The 26,063-nt window shown below is 48.2% G+C and overlaps 1 protein-coding gene across 2 annotated transcripts; it reads left to right on the top strand.

Moving 5' to 3' along the window:
* Positions 1–3,671: 3,671 nt before the first annotated feature.
* Positions 3,672–8,411, top strand: LOC140455480 (beta-2-microglobulin-like). Of its 2 annotated transcripts, XM_072550406.1 has the most exons (4): positions 3,672–3,847; positions 5,652–5,927; positions 7,334–7,359; positions 7,459–8,411. In XM_072550406.1, the coding sequence occupies exons 1-3, from the start codon at positions 3,790–3,792 to the stop codon at positions 7,342–7,344; spliced, it is 345 nt and encodes a 114-aa protein (XP_072406507.1). In that variant the 5' UTR covers positions 3,672–3,789; the 3' UTR covers positions 7,345–7,359; positions 7,459–8,411. The 2 variants fall into 2 exon arrangements, with proteins under 2 accessions (XP_072406507.1, XP_072406506.1); XM_072550405.1 differs by having other exon boundaries at positions 7,334–8,411.
* Positions 8,412–26,063: the final 17,652 nt, after the last annotated feature.

Here is a 26,063-nt window from a genome sequence, read left to right on the forward strand (position 1 = left end):
ATGGTGCTGGAAAAGCACAGTCGGTCAGGCAGTATTGTTTTTCCAGCACCACATTCTCGACTTTGCTCTCCAGCATCGGCTGACCTCACTTTCTCCAAGTTGAATTCAACCTTACTGCGAAGTCTCTTCCAAGGATGCCTACCTTGAGGAGGTTCTCCTTCTTTCCCTACAAGGATCTTTCTCTCATTGCACCTCCACCACCAGCCCCCCCCCCCCCCCCAGGTCATCTCTTCTCCCCCCCCCCCCCCCCCCCCCCAGGTCATCTCTTCTCCCTGAAGCTCTTCAGCTATGTCCTGAAGCAGACTTGCTACCACAGCCATGATGCTGTCTGACCTGCTGTGCTTTTCCAGCACCACACTCTCGACTCTGATCTCCAGCGTCTGCAATCCTCGCTTCCTCCTCTATTAAAATATCACTGATTGTTGTAAAAACCACCTCGCTTTCTCATGCTGTTTTGGGAGGAAATCTGCTGTCCTTACTTGGTCTGGCCTACAGATGACTGCATCAATGTGATTCACTCTTAACTGTCCCTCTTGGCATCCCTAGCCACTCAGTTCAAGGGCAATTAGGGATGGGCAAATGGTGGACTTGCCAGTGATGGTCCATAAATGTTTGCAGGTAAAATTAAAAAAAAACCCAAGAGGGGAAGAAAAAGAAAGCTGAGATTCTGAGTTTTGCCAAAATCTCACCAAGATCAGAGAAGGGTAACCCCTCACAGATGTTTAAGTTCTGTACTGCTAATTTAAACTTTGGGCATGTTTAGGGTAGACAGACAAGCCTCATGGACAATTACTGTGAAGCTCAGAGTGCAGTGTCTAAGCCTTTTTTTTTAATGGCTCCTTCTCCCATTCACTAGCTCCCCTCACCAGTCTCTCCCCACCCCCCCCCACCACCTCACTCCCCACCTTCCCTTTCCTGCACAACCCCCACCACATGGGCACCACCATCACCTCCCTCCCATCCCTGCTACAAAAACAGGTCCAGCCTAATGCTGTGTGAGTATGGATTCTAATCTCATCACTAAAACCGGTGGAATTTCAATTCAAATTCAATGGTACACAGTAACGGTGACTGTGAGATAATTCTATTAAAAACCCAGCTGATTCACTAGTGACTTTTAGGGAAGGAAGTCTACCCTCCTCACCAGGCCTGACCTACATGTGTCTCCAGACCCACAGCAATGTGGTTGACTCTTAACTACCCTATGACACGGTGTAATGGGCCGTTCGGTTGAAAGACAGTTAGGGATGGGCTGAAATGCTGGACTTGCCAACTTTGCCCACATCCCATGAAAGAATAAACAGCAAGAAAAAACTGTGCTCACAGCCACTGGGAAAGCAAAATCTATGTCATGATGTCAACTCATGATCCTCTTTACTCCTCCTGTTACCGCTCGGTGTAAAATTGGGTCAATTGAAATCAATTCAACCATGCTTAGTAATATTTTCAGTTTCTCAATATTTTGAGCACAGATAGGTTTCCATTACTTATCATTAAAATAAACCCAACTGATATATAATGACCTAAACTTGTTCAATCTCTGTAACATACTTTAATATGCACAAGTACAATCCATCTCAGATACCATTCATCTGCTGCTGCCCTCCTTTTGTTTGTCGCCACCCCCCCCCCCCCCCCCCCCGCCCCCCAAACCCCCAACCCCGCCGCCCTTTTTTACTTGGTCATTCATACATCTATAGAATAGCGTTTTTTTAAAAATCCTAATAATTTTATTGCAGTTTCCCTTTGCTAGTTTTATTTATTTTCCAACATAAATGAACCCATAAACATAAATAAAGCCTTTTGTGAAGTTTTAGTTTTACTCATATCCCTATATTCTACCACAGTGTCCATTACAGGCTAAAATAAATACAGAAAGTGCAGGAAAAACTCAGCAAGTCAGGCATCTGAGGAGAGAGAGAGACAAAGAGAAAATTTTGAATCCAATGACTTTTCTTTTGAACGTCCATAGACAGGCTATGGGACTCGGGATTAGTGGTGCTGGAAGAGCACAGCAGGTCAGGCAGCATCCAAGGAGCAGCGAAATCGACGTTTCGGGCAAAAGCCCTTCGTTATTCCTGATGAAGGGCTTTTGCCCGAAACGTCGATTTCGCTGCTCCTTGGATGCTGCCTGAACTGCTGTGCTCTTCCAGCACCACTAATCCAGAATCTGGTTTCCAGCATCTGCAGTCATTGTTTTTACCAGGCTATGGGACTCGTACTGCTAAATTTGCGTTCCTGTCTCCACAGTTTCCCCTGCTCAGTTTCCCCGGCACCTTCTGTTTCTATTTAGAGTGTCCAGCATCCACAGTATTTTGCTTCCGTCACTGGCTCATTTGTTTTGCTTTCTAGTGAACATCATTTCCCCTTTAAAAATCACAATTTTTCACGAATTTTCCACTACTGTGTTATATCTTTGGTTGTCTGAACATGTTTTCAGCTTATTCACCTGCACCAGGCTTTTTTCTAAAAATATATCTATGCATTCCCAATCACTGTTCACATTTCCTTAGGCAGTGTTTACAGTATCCATGTTTGTTTTGTGCGTGTTTTCCCCTGTTTCTAGGGACATAATGCCTGTATCTAGGGTACAACGGCACAATTTGAAAGGAGGGTGGTTGGTGGACTTAGATGCCAACTGGTGGAATGGACAGAAATATGGCAGTTGAAGTTCAATGCCGAAAAGCGAGAAGTTGTACAATTTGGGAGGAAGAATGAGGTAAGACTTTAGAAAAAGGAAATAAATCTAAAGGAGGTATAGAAGCAGAAGAAAAATCCTGGAGATTTCTGTGCATCGCTCATTCAGAGTGACAGTTTAGATAGAGAAACTGCCAAATAAAGCATAGGGGATTTAAAAAAAAATAGAGGTCTGAAGTTATGATAAATCTGTAAACGAATTGTTTTGGCCTCATTGTGTTAAGCTGGCATATCATTTGAAGGAGTGAAGATATTTATTCGATGAATTCTGGGGATGAGTAATTTCAATTACAAGGTTAGGTCGGCAAAGTGGGATCATCATCTCCCGAAGGTTAAGAGGAAGTTCAGTTGAGATTTTCAATAACGTGAGAGGCCTGGGAAAGAGTAAACACAGCGAAGCGGTTACCTTTGATCGAAAACCAGAGGGCGTTGACTGGCCGAAGGAGTAACTACCAGGCGAAGAAAATAAAACTTGTATTTTAGTTCCCCCGCAGCCAATGGTTTGGATCAGGAACGGACTGACTGGGGCCGGATTGAACCGTGCCTTTCAAAGGGAAAACAGCTAACTTTCTGAAGAGGCAGAAAATTGCGGGGCAAAGAGGAAACGGTGGGGCCAGCTGATCTGTTTCTGCAGACAGCCAGCCCTGAGACAATGGGCCGAGCGGACCGTTTCGGTGGTTGTATGATTTTGATCCGTGTTTCTTTTTTAATGACCTGCTTCCCAGATTGCTGAACGCAATTCCCCTAAATCTGATCATGAGGTACATGGGACCCAGCCATTTGCTGGGTGGATGGAGTTTCACTTTCACCCGTGTTGTCTACCCGCCCAGTGTGTCGCCCGTTTCACAAACTGTACAGACGTCCTTTACCCGGAGACGGATGACGCACAACGGGAAGAATATTGCGATTGGCTGCTTCGGGCTTTGTGGGCGGGGTTAGAGGGGCCGGGCTTTTTTTCTATTGGTGCAGGGCGGCGTGCCTACTGCAGATTAACCGGGAACCCAGGAAGTGAAGGGCACAAAGTGGGAGAGGAGACTTCTGAGCGGACGGTGTACCCAAGTGATCCCAGAGTTGGACGTTGAATTAGCCAAAATGATGCTGAAACTGATCACTCTGGCCGTGATCGTGACCATGGCCATGTGCTATGGCGGTAAGTAGTGGGCTTACTGTTTGGGTCGATCCCGAGGTCGCCTCTTAAAGCTGTCAAAATAATTTCCACTTCAGATATGGCCCCTCTAACCTGAACTGTCTCTCTCTTCTCACCCCGCCCCGGCCCATTTCTTTAATTATACCTCGGGGGACTGACCCTTGTCCAGGAGCAGTAAGTGAAAAGGCTTCCAGTTCACAAACATGACTCGGAAGCCCATTAATTTCAGAAGGGGGGAGACCTTCAGAAGGAGGTAGAGTATTGAGCTCTGTTTCAGGGTCTTCTGTTGTCTTACCCCATGATAATGTAGGCAGCTGATATCCTCACGGTGGCTCAGTGGTTAGCACTGCTCTGCCTCACAGCACCAGGGATTCCAGCCTTGGACGACTGTCTGTGCAGAGCTTGCACGTTCTCCCCGTGTCTGCGTGGGTTTTCCCCGGGTGATTCACAGTCCAAAGATGTGTAGGTTAGTTGAATTGGCCATGTTAAATTGCCCATAGTATTTACCCCTGACTAATGCACCTAATCTACACATCCCTGAACACTATGGGATATGTAGATTGGGTGGTAAAAACAATGACTGCAGATGCTGGAGACCAGATTCTGGATTAGTGGTGCTGGAAGAGCACAACAGTTCAGGCAGCATCCAACGAGCAGCGAAATCGACGTTTTGGGCAAAAGCCCTTCATCAGGAATAAAAACTGATGAAGGGCTTTTGCCCGAAACGTCTATTTCGCTGCTCGTTGGATGCTGCCTGAACTGCTGTGCTCTATGTAGATCGGGTGTATTAGTCACGGATAAATGTAGGATAGAAGGGGAATAGGTCTGGGTGGGTTACACTTTGGAGGGTCGGTGTGGACTTGTTGAGCCAAAGGGCCTGTCTCCACACTGTAGGGAGTCTATGATCCTATAAGGATGTTAGTGGGTTTGTGAAATTGTGAGAATTTGACCAGGAAAGTCATGGCTGAGGGATTGGGTTTCTAATTCTATGACTGAAAGTGATCAGAAGTACCAAAACATTGCGCACTTGGTTTATCAGAACTCAATTTCTACAAACCTACAGATTTTCCCCATGAAATACTGGGAATACTCAACAGCCTGACCATATCGGTGAAGAGAGAGGCAGAGTTACTGTTTCAGATCAATGACCATTTGTCAAAAACAAAGAAATACTAACTTTCTTGGATCATCTCTAGCATTTTCTCTTGCTATTCTAAATGTGTAGCAACCATGACATTTTGATCTTCCCCAGATACTAGGCTAAACCTTTACTTTCATTTTCCATCCCACACGCTGTTTATTCGGTTTTCAGTATCTTGTATTTCTGGTCATTCTTCTCCTCTGACTTTTCAACAATCCCTCTCCTACTTCAGTTTCATTTTAATATTTTTTGTTTGTTTAGCTATCTATTCTGTTCATTACTGGCATTCAGAATTCCCAATTAGCGGACAGAAATCTGGAAACTGCGACCAGGAGATCTCCCTTCAATCTCTCAGAAAGTGAGGCCAAAAGTTCAGTCTTTCACATAAATGTTTCACAGAGGCTGAGATTGGGCAATTTCCGTTAGTGTATGGATATATCCCAAAGTCTGAAAATGAGAGATTTCAGTCAGTGCATGGGTATCTCCCAGAGCTTGGGATTGAGTGATCTTGTTTGTTCCAGAAGCTGGGACCAAGCAATTCCAATCATTACGTAGCAATCTCCCAGCTTCTGGTAGCATCTAAGCGACCCCACTCAGTGTTGGTGATGGGTTTGAATACAAGTGCTCTTGATTTGTATTGACACTGAACTTTTGCTCTGTCCCTAGGTTCTTCTCCGAATGTACAGGTGTATACCTACAAACTGATAAAGGAGGGTGAGCCCAACGTGCTGCTCTGTCATGCCAAAGATTTCAGCCCCCCCAACATCAAGATGGAGCTGCTGGAAAATGGAGTAGTCATTCCCAATGCCAATCAGTCTGACCTGTCCTTTGAGTCAGATTGGAGTTTTAAACTCACTCTTCATGCAGCCTTCACCCCCCAGAGTGGAAGCAAGTACTCCTGTAGGGTGAACCACAATGACAAGTCAAAAGAGATTCAGCTTGGTAAGTAATCTGTGTACTCACATGAAGAATGCCCATTCTCTCATAATTGTTATCTCCTTTGTTTGGTACCTGTTCATCAATGGCAAATGTAATCAGACACATAGAATTTCTCATTCACTGATAAATTGACATCAATACTTGATTAGATTCCATACTGTCATTCACTCCTTAATCTGGACATAATCCATCTGATCCCCCTTGTAAAAGTATGTGTACTTATACTCCAGTGTGAATAATGTGTACTTTTTTTTTGCTATTGTGACCGGCAGCTCAAATCAGGACGTTTTAACCAACCTGTTGTGATTTAAGCTCACCAGATGCAGTGTTCATGCCTGGGGAGGTGGGCGTGGGATTGGGTCAAATCTGCCACCTCAGGAAACCGATTGGAGGCAGCCATGAAAATGGTCAAGTGCTGAAGTGACCCCATTAAAAGGACCTCTCTATTCCACAGAACGTTGTACTAGGTGCCTGTCACAATTTCATCCACTCACTTCCCACGGCCCTTTAACTCAGTGTGCACTGAGCCAGTAAGCTGTATAACAGTAGCAAACATTGAAATGCTGATGGGAAAGAAGATCAGCTTTCACAATCCTAAAGAAGTGTCAGTCACATGATATTAATAAGAGAAACTTCACTTGGTATTTTGTAGTCTTGTCTGAATAAATTCAGACATTGACAAATGATATCAAAGAAGGAATAATTTATTTAAAGCCATCAAACAAACAGAACTACTGCAGTTCTATCTGATAATGTAGACTGTTGCTGAAGTAATCAAATTGTGAGCCTTGGAACTCAGCCAAGCATTCCTATAAGGCCACAAGGGAACTATCAGCCGAATCAGGTGATCTTATGATGGCTCCTTGGGCCTATGGTTCTCAAAATTCTCCAAACCTGGCAGTTACCTCATCTTGTATCTGTGTGTTGCTTTAGATGTTGATTAGTTAACAATTCCTCTTTTACATTCCTTTTATGGGATGTGGGTGGTGCTGGCTAGTTATTGTCCATCCCCAATTTACCAGAGGGCAGCTACAAGACAACCACATTGGTTCTGGAGTCACCTATAAACCAGACCAAGTCAGGAAGACCGGTTTCCTTCCCTGAAGAACAGTAATGAACCAGATTGCATTTTTTATAACAATTGACAATGATTGCCTTCACATCAGCTTCATGCAGATTTTTCACGGAGAGATTCAAACCATTAGCTAGGGTTTGTGGATTACACATGACCATCACATCAACACCTCCACTATCAGTTTATCAGACTGCCATGATGGGGGAGGGCAGAGTAAACGGACCCAGGATTTCAAACCAGTTATTCCATTTTCTTACGTGTGTATTTAAGCCTGGGTGACAGCTGGAAGTTTTGGTTACCGACTAATGATGTTTTTCTCTGTTTTCACCCACAGATACCTACTAGCTTGTCACCGCAGAGGTAAGCAGTGACTCAGAGATGAACAGCCAAGTTAACAGAGGAGACATTTTCCAGCACAGAATGCAAATCGACATACCATGTTTTTCTTTTTTTTTCCAGTCACGGAACAATATGGTGAGGCTACTCAAGGAATCTACCAATTCTGAGGGATCATATCGATTTCTTTCACACAATCTTCAAGTGTAAAATCAATGATTTTAATAAGTCATCTTTAAACTAATTTACGTGATGGGGAGTATGTTTGCTTTTGGCTCTGCAATTTTTGTAATTTACACCTTTGACATTTTGTGTATTTCTGAGATGGCTTTAACTTTTACCTGTACTTGCTAATGAATTTGTGAAGTTCTGACTTGGTTGTTCCAACAATGTTGGATATACTGAAAAATGAAAAAAAGAATGATAAGTGCAAGAAAAAGGCCAGTTCAAATCTAATCTGCAAAATTAGATGATGTAGAGGTATTAATACCTGAAGCAGGAGGCTAGGCAAAGCTAGGGCCATTAAAGCTCAACCACTTGAAGAATTGACAGTTATTTGGTTTAGATTTGGAACTTTAGTGCAAAGCAGTTCTTTGCATCTTATGCCCTACTCTGTTAACGGTGAATCCCAAATAATAAAACACACAAGAAATTCTTGTCCTCAAAGCCAGGCATTGGGACCCTGAGTACATGTGGAATGCCACAAGTCAGAACCCAACCTCTTTCCCAACTTACCTTCCATTCCATCTTCCTGATTTATCCTGGAAAATCTTGCGATTGGTGAAGTTATCTTGACCGGGAGATGTTGGAACATCCAAATTTTAACATTTGGACTCGGCTTTATAGAGATTAGCACCGCCACATAGATTAATTTTTTTTTTTAGAGAGCCCCTTCTGCCAGCCATATATTTCAACATGTTATTCAGAATTTTTGCAAGTGGGAGTTTTGGGATTTGAAGCAGAAAGTGCTGATAAGAATAATTACATTCAATATAACTTTAATTCCATGTGATACACGTACTGTCTTTTACTATTCTCTATATGCTTATTGGTGTGAATAAAATTTCCCTCCTTAACTCTTTGTTGCCTCAATTATAAAGCCTATTCAATCCTGGAAACAAAACACTGACCCATTTACTCTCATTATTTGTCATATACACATTAGAAAGAGCTGGGTGATGATTCATTGTGTCTTCATTCATTAAGTGTTTGAATCCCTCTGTAATTATGTTTAAAAATGTTCAGCCGACAACTTGTCAATCCGAAAAATAATCCAAAACAAATGCAGCATGGTGGCTCAGTGTGGAATTTGCACATTGTCCCAATGTCTGCGTTGCTTTCCTCCCACTATCTAAAGATGGTTAGGGTAGGGTGGATTGGCCATGCTAAACTGTCCACAGTGTTCAGGGATGTGTAGGTTGGGTGCATTAGTCAGGTTTTAAATGTAGGGGAATGGGTCTGGTTGGGTTACTCTTGGGAGGCTTGGTATGGACTTGTTGGGCCAAAAGGCTTGTTTCCACACTGTCGGGATTCTATGAAACTTAGTAGGCAATACTCAAACCCAGTTATTTCTTGTTGTTTAATTCTGACCTTTGATAGGGAGAAGATGTATTAATAGTAAAGGATGGGGCAAGGCAGCTATCCATCTTGAGACGTTTTCAATACAGAACCGAGCTGCTCCACGATTAATACCTGAATAACAGCTTATTGGCAAGAATAGTCCCCAAGGCTGAGGCTCAGGCCTGACAGACAGCATCACAACAACAGTATAGGTTCAGTGCCTATAAAACACCCTAAGCAATTCACAAACATATTATTGAACAAATGTAACCCTCCAAGCCTCAGGAGGAGAGATGAGGGTGCTTGTTCAAATGCTTGGACCAAACAGAATCGTTCGAAAGGGAAGCAAGAGAGGACCAGGGAGCAAATTCCATTCCTTAGAGCCTTGGAAGTTGAAGGCATTTCTCCTAATGATATGCTGCTTAAATTGGAAATGTGTAGAATATCATTGTTTGGAAAACATAGATATTTCTAAAGTTATAAGGCATGAAAAGTTTATAAAAGACAGGACAGACTCCGTCCAGAGACCTCAGCCTCAGAGTGAAGGAACAACCCCTTAGAACTGAGATAAAGAATTTCTTCAACCAGGGAGTGGTTAAACTACAGAACTCATTGCTGCAGATGGCTGTAGAGGCCAAGTCATTGAGAATATTTTTATAGATACACAGATTATTGATTGGAAAGGGGATCATAGGTTGCAGGAGAAGGCAGGAGTTTGGGGTTGAGAAACAAATCATCCAGGAGGACTTGAGCTATAGGAAGAGGCTGAATAGGCTGGGGCTGTTTTCCCCAGAGCACGGAGGCTGAGGGCTGACCTTATAGAGGTTTATAAAATCATGAGGGGCATGGATAGGGCAAATAGACAAGGTCTTTTTCATGGGGTGGGGGAGTCCAGAACTAGAGGGCATAGGTTCAGGGTGAGAGGGGAAAGATATTAAGGGGACCTAAGGGGCAATGTTTTCACTCAGGGTGATACGTGTATGGAATGAGCTGCCACAGGAAGTGGTGGAGGCTGGTACAATTACAACATTTAAAGACATCAGGGTTTGGAGGGATATGGGCCAAGTGTGAGCAAATAGGACTAGATTAGGTTGGGGCATCTGGTCAGCACGGACGAGTTGGACCAAAGGGTCTGTTTCCGTGCTGTAGATCTGTTTGATGAAATGGCAGAACTGATGGGGTGGGTTGAATGGCTGAATTCTGTTCCTATACTTTATGGTCTAAGTGGGAGGGAGATGAAGCCATGAAGGATTCAAATGCAAGGGTGAGGGTTTTAAAGTTGTGAAGTGATTCACTTTCCCAATGCAGGTCAGGGAACATCTAGTTTTAGTCTTGGAGAGCTGAAGATACATTGGAATTGTTCAGATTACTGGGATGCACGATGGCTAAGTGGTTAGCAGTGCTCAGCTGGGTTGATTCCAGCCTCTGGCAACTGTTTGTGTGGAGTTGGCATGTTCTCCCGCAGTCCAAAGATGAGCAGGTTAGGTTGGCTACACTAAATTGCCCATAGTGCCCAGGGATGTGCAGGCTAGTTGGATTAGCCATGGGAAATGCAGGGATACAGGGAAACGGGTAGGGTGATGGATGTTCTTTGGAGGGGCAGTGTGGACTTGATGGGCCAAATGGCCTACTTTGACACTGCAGGTGTTCTATGATTCTAAAAGCAAAATCAACATGGAGTATATAAACACAACAGATTGTCTGAATAGCAATAGTTCTATGATACCAGCTTGATGAATACATAGATTGCTGGAAACTGGGTTCAAATGAAGCCCAGGTGATGGGAAGAAGGGACCTCTTGCTATATGTGAGATGGATTTGATACATTTTTCCCGAAGTTCCTGGTCATCTAAGGCCCACAGTGGAAGTTAGAATAACACTGGAGCTGCCACATTGCAATGGCAGAATATGTTTGTCTAAAGTTGGCAGTGAAGAGAAGATATAAAGACAGATATCGAGTCAGGAAAGCTCAGACACTTTCTGTTCTTTAAGCTTCAAGCAAGTTCGACTGTGTCAGCTGGGGAAATTTAACAAAAAAAAATCAAAAGATCAACAGAAACTTATCACAATTTGACCAAATACAGTAACTAGGGTGCTGGTGTACACAAGCCCTTATATGGCCCATCAGTCTCTCTCGGTCTCTGTTGTCCTGGAGCACTCTGCATGTTCCTTTTCCATTGACAATCAAAGACAGGCCTAACCAAGGAAGAGGTGCCCACAGGTGGGAGCTCTAGCCCCTCCACATCTCTCTGGTTGGAGCTATTGATGACTACCTTGACCAGGCCAAGGAGCAGGCCCATGAGGAAGCCCTCCTGATAGGCCCACTCCCTAGTGATGCAATAGAACAGAACCAAAGTTTTAAAAGCAGCCTCGTTAAACACACAAACAAGGGGTTGAAAACAAAAACATACAAAATGGCCATGAAATGCAATTTCCTTCCGGTTCCAAAAACCCCATGTGGGCAGGCACTCGGTGTTTATTGCAAAGGACTGCTGTGTTCAACAGTTTCCAGCCCAGATCCCCAGTGGGAGGAGGGAATACCTCCCTTTGTAAACTGCTCTTCGTTGGGGAAATCGGCCGCTGAAGGTGGAACATTACACCAAGGTGAGGAAGGGAAGAGTGTGGAGAGGCAGCAGTCACCCCATTCACGTCAGCTCTCCATGATGGCCAGGAATTTAGTCAACCCAGCGACTCCAAGACTGGTCAGCCCAGCGACTCCGAGACTGGTCAGCCCAGCGACCCCCAGACCGGTCAGCCCAGCGACCCCCAGACTGGTCAGCCCAGCGACTCCGAGACTGGTCAGCCCAGCGACCCCCAGACTGGTCAGCCCAGCGACTCCGAGACCGGTCAGTCCAGCGACCCCCAGACTGGTCAGCCCAGTGACCCCCAGACCAGTCAGTCCAGCGACCCCCAGACTGGTCAGCCCAGCGACCCCCAGACTGGTCAGCCCAGCGACTCCGAGACTGGTCAGCCCAGCGACCCCCAGACTGGTCAGCCCAGCGACCCCCAGACTGGTCAGCCCAGCGACTCCGAGACCGGTCAGCCCAGCGACCCCCAGACTGGTCAGCCCAGCGACCCCCAGACTGGTCAGCCCAGCGACCCCCAGACTGGTCAGCCCAGCGGCTCCGAGACTGGTCAGCCCAGCGACCCCCAGACCGGTCAGCCCAGCGACCCCCAGACTGGTCAACTCAGCGACCCCCAGACTGGTCAGCCCAGTGACCCCCAGACTGGTCAGCCCAGCGAACCCCAGACTGGTCAGCCCAGCGACCCCCAGACCGGTCAGCCCAGCGACCCCCAGACTGGTCAGCCCAGCGACCCCCAGACTGGTCAGCCCAGCGACTCCGAGACTGGTCAGCCCAGCGACCCCCAGACTGGTCAGCCCAGCGACCCCCAGACTGGTCAGCCCAGCGACCCCAGACTGGTCAGCCCAGCGACCCCCAGACTGGTCAGCCCAGCGACTCCGAGACTGGTCAGCCCAGCGACCCCCAGACTGGTCAGCCCAGTGACCCCCAGACCATTCAGCCCAGCGACTTTGAGACTGGTCAGCCCAGCGTCTCCCAGACTGGTCAGCCCAGCGACCCCCAGACTGGTCAGCCCAGCGACCCCCAGACCGGTCAGCCCAGCGACCCCCAGACTGGTCAGCCCAGCGACCCCCAGACCGGTCAGCCCAGCGACCCCCAGACTGGTCAGCCCAGCGGCTCCGAGACTGGTCAGCCCAGTGACCCCCAGACTGGTCAGCCCAGTGACCCCCAGACTGGTCAGCCCAGCGACTCCGAGACTGGTCAGCCCAGTGTTCCAGAGTCCATTCTTCTACCTCCAACATGTTCCCAATTTGTGGAATGTGTGGCCGAACAGCGCAGCTCAGTGACTGCAGCAGTTAGAGGACATACCAACCCCAAGCTCCATCCCGATGGAAATTTGGGTTGGACAAATTGATGTGGGTTAAAGAAGGCAGACATGCGAGTACACACAGAGACACACACAGCAATGGGGTTTGTCCAAGTAGACCATCTTTCCTCAAGGGGCTGCAGATTTAAATCGGCAATGAGGAGAAGTGAGTTCTCACAGAGGATTGTGACCCTGTGGATGTTGCTGCCCCAAACTACAGTGATGCTGCAAAATGGAGTAGACTTACAATCAGATGGACAGATTTTAGTTAGTAATCAGTTGAAGCATGATGGGGTGCAGACAGGAAAACGTGGTTGAGGCGAAAATGACATTAATCAGCGTTGTTTTAAATACTGGTGCAGAATAAACGGGCTTTGTTATCTACGGCTGCTCTCAGTGATTATGTTCTTATATATGATTAGAGAGACGGGACAGTGACGATCAGTGTGAGTGATCACACATTACGGGAGAGACGGGACAGTGACGATCAGTGTCAGTGATCACACATTACCAGGAGAGACGGGACAGTGACGATCAGTGTAAGTGATCACACATTACCAGGAGAGACAGGACAGTGACGATCAGTGTGAGTGATCACACATTACCGGGAGATACAGGACAGTGACGATCAGTGTCAGTGATCACACATTACCGAGAGAGACGGGACAGTGACGATCAGTGTGAGTGATCTCACATTACCGGGAGAGACAGGACAGTGACGATCAGTGTGAGTGATCACACATTACCGGGAGATACAGGACAGTGACGATCAGTGTCAGTGATCACACATTACCGGGAGATACAGGACAGTGACGATCACTGTGAGTGATCACACATTACCGGGAGTGATGGGACAGTGACGATCAGTGTGAGTGATCACACATTACCGGGAGAGACGGGACAGTGACGATCAGTGTCAGTGATCACACATTACCGGGAGAGACGGGACAGTGACGATCAGTGTGAGTGATCACACATTACCGGGAGATACAGGACAGTGACGATCAGTGTCAGTGATCACACATTACCGGGAGAGACAGGACAGTGACGATCAGTGTGAGTGATCACACATTACCGGGAGATACAGGACAGTGACGATCAGTGTCAGTGATCACACATTACCGGGAGATACAGGACAGTGACGATCAGTGTCAGTGATCACACATTACCGGGAGATACAGGACAGTGACGATCAGTGTCAGTGATCACACATTACCGGGAGATACAGGACAGTGACGATCACTGTGAGTGATCACACATTACCGGGAGAGACAGGACAGTGACGATCAGTGTGAGTGATCACACATTACCGGGAGAGACGGGACAGTGACGATCAGTGTCAGTGATCACACATTACCGGGAGAGACGGGACAGTGACGATCAGTGTCAGTGATCACACATTACCGGGAGATACAGGACAGTGACGATCAGTGTCAGTGATCACACATTACCGGGAGAGACGGGACAGTGACGATCAGTGTCGGTGATCACACATTACCGGGAGAGACGGGACAGTGACGATCAGTGTCAGTGATCACACATTACCGGGAGAGACGGGACAGTGACGATCAGTGTCAGTGATCACACATTACCGGGAGAGACAGGACAGTGACGATCAGTGTGAGTGATCACACATTACCAGGAGAGACGGGACAGTGACGATCAGTGTCAGTGATCACACATTACCGGGAGAGACGGGACAGTGACGATCAGTGTGAGTGATCACACATTACCGGGAGTGATGGGACAGTGACGATCAGTGTCAGTGATCACACATTACAGAGATACAGGACAGTGACGATCAGTGTGAGTGATCACACAATTACCGGGAGATACTGGACAGTGACGATCAGTGTGAGTGATCACACATTACCGGGAGAGACGGGACAGTGACGATCAGTGTCAGTGATCACACATTACCGGGAGAGACAGGACAGTGACGATCAGTGTGAGTGATCACACATTACCGGGAGAGACAGGACAGTGACGATCAGTGTGAGTGATCACACATTACCGGGAGATACAGGACAGTGACGATCAGTGTGAGTGATCACACATTACCGGGAGATACAGGACAGTGACGATCAGTGTGAGTGATCACACATTACCGGGAGATACAGGACAGTGACGATCAGTGTCAGTGATCACACATTACCGGGAGATACAGGACAGTGACGATCAGTGTGAGTGATCACACATTACCGGGAGATACAGGACAGTGACGATCAGTGTCAGCGATCACACATTACCGGGAGAGACAGGACCGTGACGATCAGTGTGAGTGATCACACATTACCGGGAGATACAGGACAGTGACGATCAGTGTCAGTGATCACACATTACCGGGAGAGACAGGACAGTGACGATCAGTGTGAGTGATCACACATTACCGGGATATACAGGAGAGTGACGATCAGTGTCAGTGATCACACATTACCGGGAGATACAGGACAGTGACGATCAGTGTGAGTGATCACACGTTACCGGGAGATACAGGACAGTGATGATCAGTGTGAATGATCACACATTACCGGGAGAGACAGGACAGTGACGATCAGTGTGAATGATCACACATTACCGGGAGATACAGGACAGGGACGATCAGTGTGAGTGATCACACATTACCGGGAGATACAGGACAGTGACGATCAGTGTGAGTGATCACACATTACCGGGGGAGACGGGACAGTGACGATCAGTGTCAGTGATCACACATTACCGGGAGAGACGGGACAGTGACGATCAGTGTCGGTGATCACACATTACCGGGAGATACAGGACAGTGACGATCAGTGTGAGTGATCACACATTACCGGGGGAGACGGGACAGTGACGATCAGTGTCGGTGATCACACGTTACCAGGAGAGACGGGATAGTGACGATCAGTGTCAGTGATCACACATTACCGGGAGATACAGGACAGTGACGATCAGTGTCAGTGATCACACTTTACCGGGAGAGACAGGACAGTGACGATCAGTGTGAGTGATCACACATTACCGGGAGAGACAGGACAGTGACGATCAGTGTCAGTGATCACACATTACCGGGAGATACAGGACAGTGACGATCAGTGTGAGTGATCACACATTACAGGGAGAGACAGGACAGTGACGATCAGTGTGAGTGATCACACATTACAGGGAGAGACGGGACAGCGACGATCAGTGTCAGTGATCACACATTACCGGGAGATACAGGACAGTGACGATCAGTGTGAGTGATCACACATTACCGGGAGATGCAGAACAGTGACGATCAGTGTCGGTGATCACACATTACCGGGAGAGACGGGACAGTGACGATCAGTGTGAGTGATCACACATTACCGGGAGATACACGACAGTGACGATCAGTGTCAGTGATCACACATTACCGGGAGAGACGGGACAGTGACGATCAGTGTCAGTGATCACACATTAGCGGGAGATACAGGACAGTGACCATCAGTGTCAGTGATCACACATTACCGGGAGAGACGGGACAGTGACGATCAGTGTGAGTGATCACACATTACCGGGAGAGACAGGACAGTGACGATCAGTGTCAGTGAACACACATTACCGGGAGATACAGGACAGTGACGATCAGTGTGAGTGATCTCACGTTACCGGGAGAGACAGGACAGTGACGATCACTGTGAGTGATCACACATTACCGGGAGATACAGGACAGTGACGATCAGTGTCAGTGATCACACATTACCGGGAGAGACGGGACAGTGACGATCAGTGTCAGTGATCACACATTACCAGGAGATACAGGACAGTGACGATCAGTGTGAGTGATCACACATTACCGGGAGAGACGGGACAGTGACGATCAGTGTGAGTGATCACACATTACCGGGAGAGACGGGACAGTGACGATCAGTGTCAGTGATCACACATTACCGGGAGAGACGGGACAGTGACGATCAGTGTCAGTGATCACACATTACCGGGAGATACAGGACAGTGGCGATCAGTGTCAGTGATCACACATTACCGGGAGAGACGGGACAGTGACGATCAGTGTGAGTGATCACACATTACCGGGAGTGATGGGACAGTGACGATCAGTGTCAGTGATCACACATTACAGAGATACAGGACAGTGATGATCAGTGTGAGTGATCACACATTACCTGGAGATAAAGGACAGTGACGATCAGTGTGAGTGATCACACATTACCGGGAGAGACGGGACAGTGACGATCACTGTCAGTGATCACACATTACCGGGAGATACAGGACAGTGACGATCAGTGTCAGTGATCACATATTACCGGGAGATACAGGACAGTGACGATCAGTGTGAGTGATCACACATTACCAGGAGAGACGGGACAGTGACGATCAGTGTCAGTGATCACACATTACCGGGAGAGACGGGACAGTGACGATCAGTGTGATTGATCACACATTACCGGGAGATACAGGACAGTGACGATCAGTGTCAGTGATCACACATTACAGCGATACAGGACAGTGATGATCAGTGTGAGTGATCACACATTACCGGGAGATACAGGACAGTGACGATCAGTGTGAGTGATCACACATTACCGGGAGATACAGAACAGTGACGATCAATGTCGGTGATCACACATTACCGGGAGATACAGGACAGGGACGATCAGTGTCAGTGATCACACATTACCGGGAGAGACGGGACAGTGACAATCAGTGTGAGTGATCACACATTACCGGGAGATACAGGACAGTGACGATCAGTGTCAGTGATCACACATTACCGGGAGATACAGGACAGTGACGATCAGTGTCAGTGATCACACATTACCGGGAGATACAGGACAGTGACGATCACTGTGAGTGATCACACATTACCGGGAGAGACAGGACAGTGACGATCAGTGTGAGTGATCACACATTACCGGGAGAGACGGGACAGTGACGATCAGTGTCAGTGATCACACATTACCGGGAGAGACGGGACAGTGACGATCAGTGTCAGTGATCACACATTACCGGGAGATACAGGACAGTGACGATCAGTGTCAGTGATCACACATTACCGGGAGAGACGGGACAGTGACGATCAGTGTCGGTGATCACACATTACCGGGAGAGACGGGACAGTGACGATCAGTGTCAGTGATCACACATTACCGGGAGAGACGGGACAGTGACGATCAGTGTCAGTGATCACACATTACCGGGAGAGACAGGACAGTGACGATCAGTGTGAGTGATCACACATTACCAGGAGAGACGGGACAGTGACGATCAGTGTCAGTGATCACACATTACCGGGAGAGACGGGACAGTGACGATCAGTGTGAGTGATCACACATTACCGGGAGTGATGGGACAGTGACGATCAGTGTCAGTGATCACACATTACAGAGATACAGGACAGTGACGATCAGTGTGAGTGATCACACAATTACCGGGAGATACTGGACAGTGACGATCAGTGTGAGTGATCACACATTACCGGGAGAGACGGGACAGTGACGATCAGTGTCAGTGATCACACATTACCGGGAGAGACAGGACAGTGACGATCAGTGTGAGTGATCACACATTACCGGGAGAGACAGGACAGTGACGATCAGTGTGAGTGATCACACATTACCGGGAGATACAGGACAGTGACGATCAGTGTGAGTGATCACACATTACCGGGAGATACAGGACAGTGACGATCAGTGTGAGTGATCACACATTACCGGGAGATACAGGACAGTGACGATCAGTGTCAGTGATCACACATTACCGGGAGATACAGGACAGTGACGATCAGTGTGAGTGATCACACATTACCGGGAGATACAGGACAGTGACGATCAGTGTCAGCGATCACACATTACCGGGAGAGACAGGACCGTGACGATCAGTGTGAGTGATCACACATTACCGGGAGATACAGGACAGTGACGATCAGTGTCAGTGATCACACATTACCGGGAGAGACAGGACAGTGACGATCAGTGTGAGTGATCACACATTACCGGGATATACAGGAGAGTGACGATCAGTGTCAGTGATCACACATTACCGGGAGATACAGGACAGTGACGATCAGTGTGAGTGATCACACGTTACCGGGAGATACAGGACAGTGATGATCAGTGTGAATGATCACACATTACCGGGAGAGACAGGACAGTGACGATCAGTGTGAATGATCACACATTACCGGGAGATACAGGACAGGGACGATCAGTGTGAGTGATCACACATTACCGGGAGATACAGGACAGTGACGATCAGTGTGAGTGATCACACATTACCGGGGGAGACGGGACAGTGACGATCAGTGTCAGTGATCACACATTACCGGGAGAGACGGGACAGTGACGATCAGTGTCGGTGATCACACATTACCGGGAGATACAGGACAGTGACGATCAGTGTGAGTGATCACACATTACCGGGGGAGACGGGACAGTGACGATCAGTGTCGGTGATCACACGTTACCAGGAGAGACGGGATAGTGACGATCAGTGTCAGTGATCACACATTACCGGGAGATACAGGACAGTGACGATCAGTGTCAGTGATCACACTTTACCGGGATAGACAGGACAGTGACGATCAGTGTGAGTGATCACACATTACCGGGAGAGACAGGACAGTGACGATCAGTGTCAGTGATCACACATTACCGGGAGATACAGGACAGTGACGATCAGTGTGAGTGATCACACATTACAGGGAGAGACAGGACAGTGACGATCAGTGTGAGTGATCACACATTACAGGGAGAGACGGGACAGCGACGATCAGTGTCAGTGATCACACATTACCGGGAGATACAGGACAGTGACGATCAGTGTGAGTGATCACACATTACCGGGAGATGCAGAACAGTGACGATCAGTGTCGGTGATCACACATTACCGGGAGAGACGGGACAGTGACGATCAGTGTCAGTGATCACACATTAGCGGGAGATACAGGACAGTGACGATCAGTGTGAGTGATCACACATTACCGGGAGATACACGACAGTGACGATCAGTGTCAGTGATCACACATTACCGGGAGAGACGGGACAGTGACGATCAGTGTCAGTGATCACACATTAGCGGGAGATACAGGACAGTGACCATCAGTGTCAGTGATCACACATTACCGGGAGAGACGGGACAGTGACGATCAGTGTGAGTGATCACACATTACCGGGAGAGACAGGACAGTGACGATCAGTGTCAGTGAACACACATTACCGGGAGATACAGGACAGTGACGATCAGTGTGAGTGATCTCACGTTACCGGGAGAGACAGGACAGTGACGATCACTGTGAGTGATCACACATTACCGGGAGATACAGGACAGTGACGATCAGTGTCAGTGATCACACATTACCGGGAGAGACGGGACAGTGACGATCAGTGTCAGTGATCACACATTACCAGGAGATACAGGACAGTGACGATCAGTGTGAGTGATCACACATTACCGGGAGAGACGGGACAGTGACGATCAGTGTGAGTGATCACACATTACCGGGAGAGACGGGACAGTGACGATCAGTGTCAGTGATCACACATTACCGGGAGAGACGGGACAGTGACGATCAGTATCAGTGATCACACATTACCGGGAGATACAGGACAGTGGCGATCAGTGTCAGTGATCACACATTACCGGGAGAGACGGGACAGTGACGATCAGTGTGAGTGATCACACATTACCGGGAGTGATGGGACAGTGACGATCAGTGTCAGTGATCACACATTACAGAGATACAGGACAGTGATGATCAGTGTGAGTGATCACACATTACCTGGAGATAAAGGACAGTGACGATCAGTGTGAGTGATCACACATTACCGGGAGAGACGGGACAGTGACGATCACTGTCAGTGATCACACATTACCGGGAGATACAGGACAGTGACGATCAGTGTCAGTGATCACATATTACCGGGAGATACAGGACAGTGACGATCAGTGTGAGTGATCACACATTACCAGGAGAGACGGGACAGTGACGATCAGTGTCAGTGATCACACATTACCGGGAGAGAGGGGACAGTGACGATCAGTGTGATTGATCACACATTACCGGGAGATACAGGACAGTGACGATCAGTGTCAGTGATCACACATTACAGCGATACAGGACAGTGATGATCAGTGTGAGTGATCACACATTACCGGGAGATACAGGACAGTGACGATCAGTGTGAGTGATCACACATTACCGGGAGATACAGAACAGTGACGATCAATGTCGGTGATCACACATTACCGGGAGATACAGGACAGGGACGATCAGTGTCAGTGATCACACATTACCGGGAGAGACGGGACAGTGACAATCAGTGTGAGTGATCACACATTACCGGGAGATACAGGACAGGGACGATCAGTGTGAGTGATCACACATTACCGGGAGATACAGGACAGTGACGATCACTGTGAGTGATCTCACATTACCGGGAGATACAGGACAGTGACGATCAGTGTCAGTGATCACACATTACCGGGAGATACAGGACAGTGACGATCAGTGTGAGTGATCACACATTACCGGGAGATACAGGACAGTGACGATCAGTGCGAGTGATCTCACATTACCGGGAGAGACAGGACAGTGACGATCACTGTGAGTGATCACACATTACCGGGAGATACAGGACAGTGACGATCAGTGTCAGTGATCACACATTACCGGGAGAGACAGGACAGTGACGATCACTGTGAGTGATCACACATTACCGGGAGAGACGGGACAGTGACGATCAGTGTGTGTGATCACACATTACCGGGAGATACACGACAGTGACGATCAGTGTCAGTGATCACACATTACCGGGAGATACAGGACAGTGACGATCAGTGTCAGTGATCACACATTACCGGGAGTGATGGGACAGTACCGATCAGTGTCAGTGATCACACATTACCGAGAGAGACGGGACAGTGACGATCAGTGTGAGTGATCACACATTACCGGGAGATACAGGACAGTGACGATCAGTGTCAGTGATCACACATTACCGGGAGATACAGGACAGTGATGAACAGTGTCACTGATCACACATTACAGGGAGAGACAGGACAGTGACGATCAGTGTCAGTGATCACACATTACCGGGAGATACAGGACAGTGACGATCAGTGTCAGTGATCACACATTACCGGGAGTGATGGGACAGTACCGATCAGTGTCAGTGATCACACATTACCGGGAGAGACGGGACAGTGACGATCAGTGTGAGTGATCACACATTACCGGGAGATACAGGACAGTGACGATCAGTGTGAGTGATCACACATTACCGGGAGATACAGGACAGTGACGATCAGTGTGAGTGATCACACATTACCGGGAGATGCAGAACAGTGACGATCAGTGTCGGTGATCACACATTACCGGGAGAGACGGGACAGTGACGATCAGTGTGTGTGATCACACATTACCGGGAGAGACGGGACAGAGACGATCAGTGTGAGTGATCACACATTACAGGGTGAGACGGGACAGTGACGATCAGTGTCAGTGATCACACATTAGCGGGAGATACAGGACAGTGACGATCAGTGTGAGTGATCACACATTACCGGGAGATACACGACAGTGACGATCACTGTCAGTGAACACACATTACCGGGAGATACAGGACAGTGACGATCAGTGTGAGTGATCTCACATTACCGGGAGAGACAGGACAGTGACGATCACTGTGAGTGATCACACATTACCGGGAGATACAGGACAGTGACGATCAGTGTCAGTGATCACACATTACCGGGAGATACAGGACAGTGGCGATCAGTGTCAGCGATCACACATTACCGGGAGAGACGGGACAGTGACGATCAGTGTCAGTGATCACACATTACCGGGAGATACAGGACAGTGACGATCAGTGTCAGCGATCACACATTACCGGGAGAGACAGGACAGTGACGATCACTGTGAGTGATCACACATTACCGGGAGAGACAGGACAGTGACGATCACTGTGAGTGATCACACATTACCGGGAGATACAGGACAGTGACGATCAGTGTCAGTGAACACACATTACCGGGAGAGACAGGACAGTGACGATCAGTGTGAGTGATCTCACATTACCGGGAGAGACAGGACAGTGACGATCAGTGTGAGTGATCACACATTACCGGGAGTGATGGGACAGTGACGATCAGTGTCAGTGATAACACATTACCGGGAGAGACGGGACAGTGACGATCAGTGTCAGTGATCACACATTACCGGGAGAGACGGGACAGTGACGATCAGTGTGAGTGATCACACATTACCGGGAGATACAGGACAGTGACGATCAATGTCGGTGATCACACATTACCGGGAGAGACGGGACAGTGACGATCAGTGTGTGTGATCACACATTACCGGGAGATACACGACAGTGACGATCAGTGTCAGTGATCACACATTACCGGGAGATACAGGACAGTGACGATCAGTGTCAGTGATCACACATTACCGGGAGTGATGGGACATTACCGATCAGTGTCAGTGATCACACATTACCGGGAGAGACGGGACAGTGACGATCAGTGTGAGTGATCACACATTACCGGGAGATACAGGACAGTGACGATCAGTGTCAGTGATCACACATTACCGGGAGATACAGGACAGTGACGATCAGTGTCAGTGATCACACTTTACCGGGAGAGACAGGACAGTGACGATCAGTGTGAGTGATCACACATTACCGGGAGATACAGGACAGTGACGATCAGTGTCGGTGATCACACATTACCGGGAGATACAGGACAGTGACGATCAGTGTCAGTGATCACACATTATCGGGAGAGACGGGACAGTGACAATCAGTGTCAGTGATCACACATTACCGGGAGATCCAGGACAGTGACGATCAGTGTCAGTGATCACACATTACCGGGAGAGACGGGACAGTGACGATCAGTGTCAGTGATCACACATTACCGGGAGATCCAGGACAGTGACGATCAGTGTCAGTGATCACACATTACCGGGAGAGACAGGACAGTGACGATCAGTGTCAGTGATCACACATTACCGGGAGAGACAGGACAGTGACGATCAGTGTGAGTGATCACACATTACCGGGAGAGACGGGACAGTGACGATCAGTGTCAGTGATCACACATTACCGGGAGATACAGGACAGTGACGATCAGTGTGAGTGATCACACATTACCGGGAGATGCAGAACAGTGACGATCAGTGTCGGTGATCACACATTACCGGGAGAGACGGGACAGTGACGATCAGTGTGTGTGATCACACATTACCGGGAGATACACGACAGTGACGATCAGTGTCAGTGATCACACATTACCGGGAGAGACGGGACAGTGACGATCAGTGTCAGTGATCACACATTAGCGGGAGATACAGGACAGTGACCATCAGTGTCAGTGATCACACATTACCGGGAGAGACAGGACAGTGACGATCAGTGTGAGTGATCACACATTACCGGGAGATACACGACAGTGACGATCAGTGTCAGTGAACACACATTACCGGGAGATACAGGACAGTGACGATCAGTGTGAGTGATCTCACAATATCGGGAGAGACAGGACAGTGACGATCACTGTGAGTGATCACACATTACCGGGAGATACAGGACAGTGACGATCAGTGATTGTGATCACACATTACCGGGAGATACAGGACAGTGACGATCACTGTGAGTGATCACACATTACCGGGAGTGATGGGACAGTGACGATCAGTGTGAGTGATCACACATTACCGGGAGAGACGGGACAGTGACGATCAGTGTCAGTGATCACACATTACCGGGAGAGACGGGACAGTGACGATCAGTGTCAGTGATCACACATTACCGGGAGATACAGGACAGTGACGATCAGTGTGAGTGATCACACATTACCGGGAGATACAGGACAGTGACGATCAATGTCGGTGATCACACATTACCGGGAGAGACGGGACAGTGACGATCAGTGTGTGTGATCACACATTACCGGGAGATACACGACAGTGACGATCAGTGTCAGTGATCACACATTACCGGGAGATACAGGACAGTGACGATCAGTGTCAGTGATCACACATTACCGGGAGTGATGGGACAGTACCGATCAGTGTCAGTGATCACACATTACCGGGAGAGACGGGACAGTGACGATCAGTGTGAGTGATCACACATTACCGGGAGATACAGGACAGTGACGATCAGTGTCAGTGATCACACATTACCGGGAGATACAGGACAGTGACGATCAGTGTCAGTGATCACACTTTACCGGGAGAGACAGGACAGTGACGATCAGTGTGAGTGATCACACATTACCGGGAGATACAGGACAGTGACGATCAGTGTCGGCGATCACACATTACCGGGAGATACAGGACAGTGACGATCAGTGTCAGTGATCACACATTACCGGGAGAGACGGGACAGTGACGATCAGTGTCAGTGATCACACATTACCGGGAGATCCAGGACAGTGACGATCAGTGTGAGTGATCACACATTACCGGGAGAGACAGGACAGTGACGATCAGTGTCAGTGATCACACATTACCGGGAGAGACAGGACAGTGACGATCAGTGTGAGTGATCACACATTACCGGGAGAGACGGGACAGTGACGATCAGTGTCAGTGATCACACATTACCGGGAGATACAGGACAGTGACGATCAGTGTGAGTGATCACACATTACCGGGAGATACAGGACAGTGACGATCAGTGTCACTGATCACACATTACCGGGAGAGACGGGACAGTGACGATCAGTGTGAATGATCACACATTACCGGGAGAGACGGGACAGTGACGATCAGTGTCAGTGATCACACATTCCCGGGAGAGATGTGACAGTGACGATCAGTGTCAGTGATCACACATTACCGGGAGAGACGGGACAGTGACGATCAGTGTCAGTGATCACACATTACCGGGAGATACAGGACAGTGACGATCAGCGTGAGTGATCACACATTACCGGGAGAGACAGGACAGTGACCATCAGTGTCAGTGATCACACATTACCGGGAGATTCGGGACAGTGACGATCAGTGTGAGTGATCACACATTACCGGGAGATACAGGACAGTGACGATCAGTGTCAGTGATCACACATTACCGGGAGAGACAGACAGTGACGATCAGTGTCAGTGATCACACATTACCGGGAGATACAGGACAGTGACGATCAGTGTCAGTGATCACACATTACCGGGAGAGACGGGACAGTGACGATCAGTGTCAGTGATCACACAGTACCGGGAGATACAGGACAGTGACGATAAGTGTGAGTGATCACACATTACCGGGTGATACAGGACAGTGACGATCAGTGTCAGTGATCACACA

Source organism: Chiloscyllium punctatum, chromosome 30, assembly GCF_047496795.1.
Source record: "Chiloscyllium punctatum isolate Juve2018m chromosome 30, sChiPun1.3, whole genome shotgun sequence".
NCBI classification, from domain to species: Eukaryota; Metazoa; Chordata; class Chondrichthyes; order Orectolobiformes; family Hemiscylliidae; genus Chiloscyllium; species Chiloscyllium punctatum.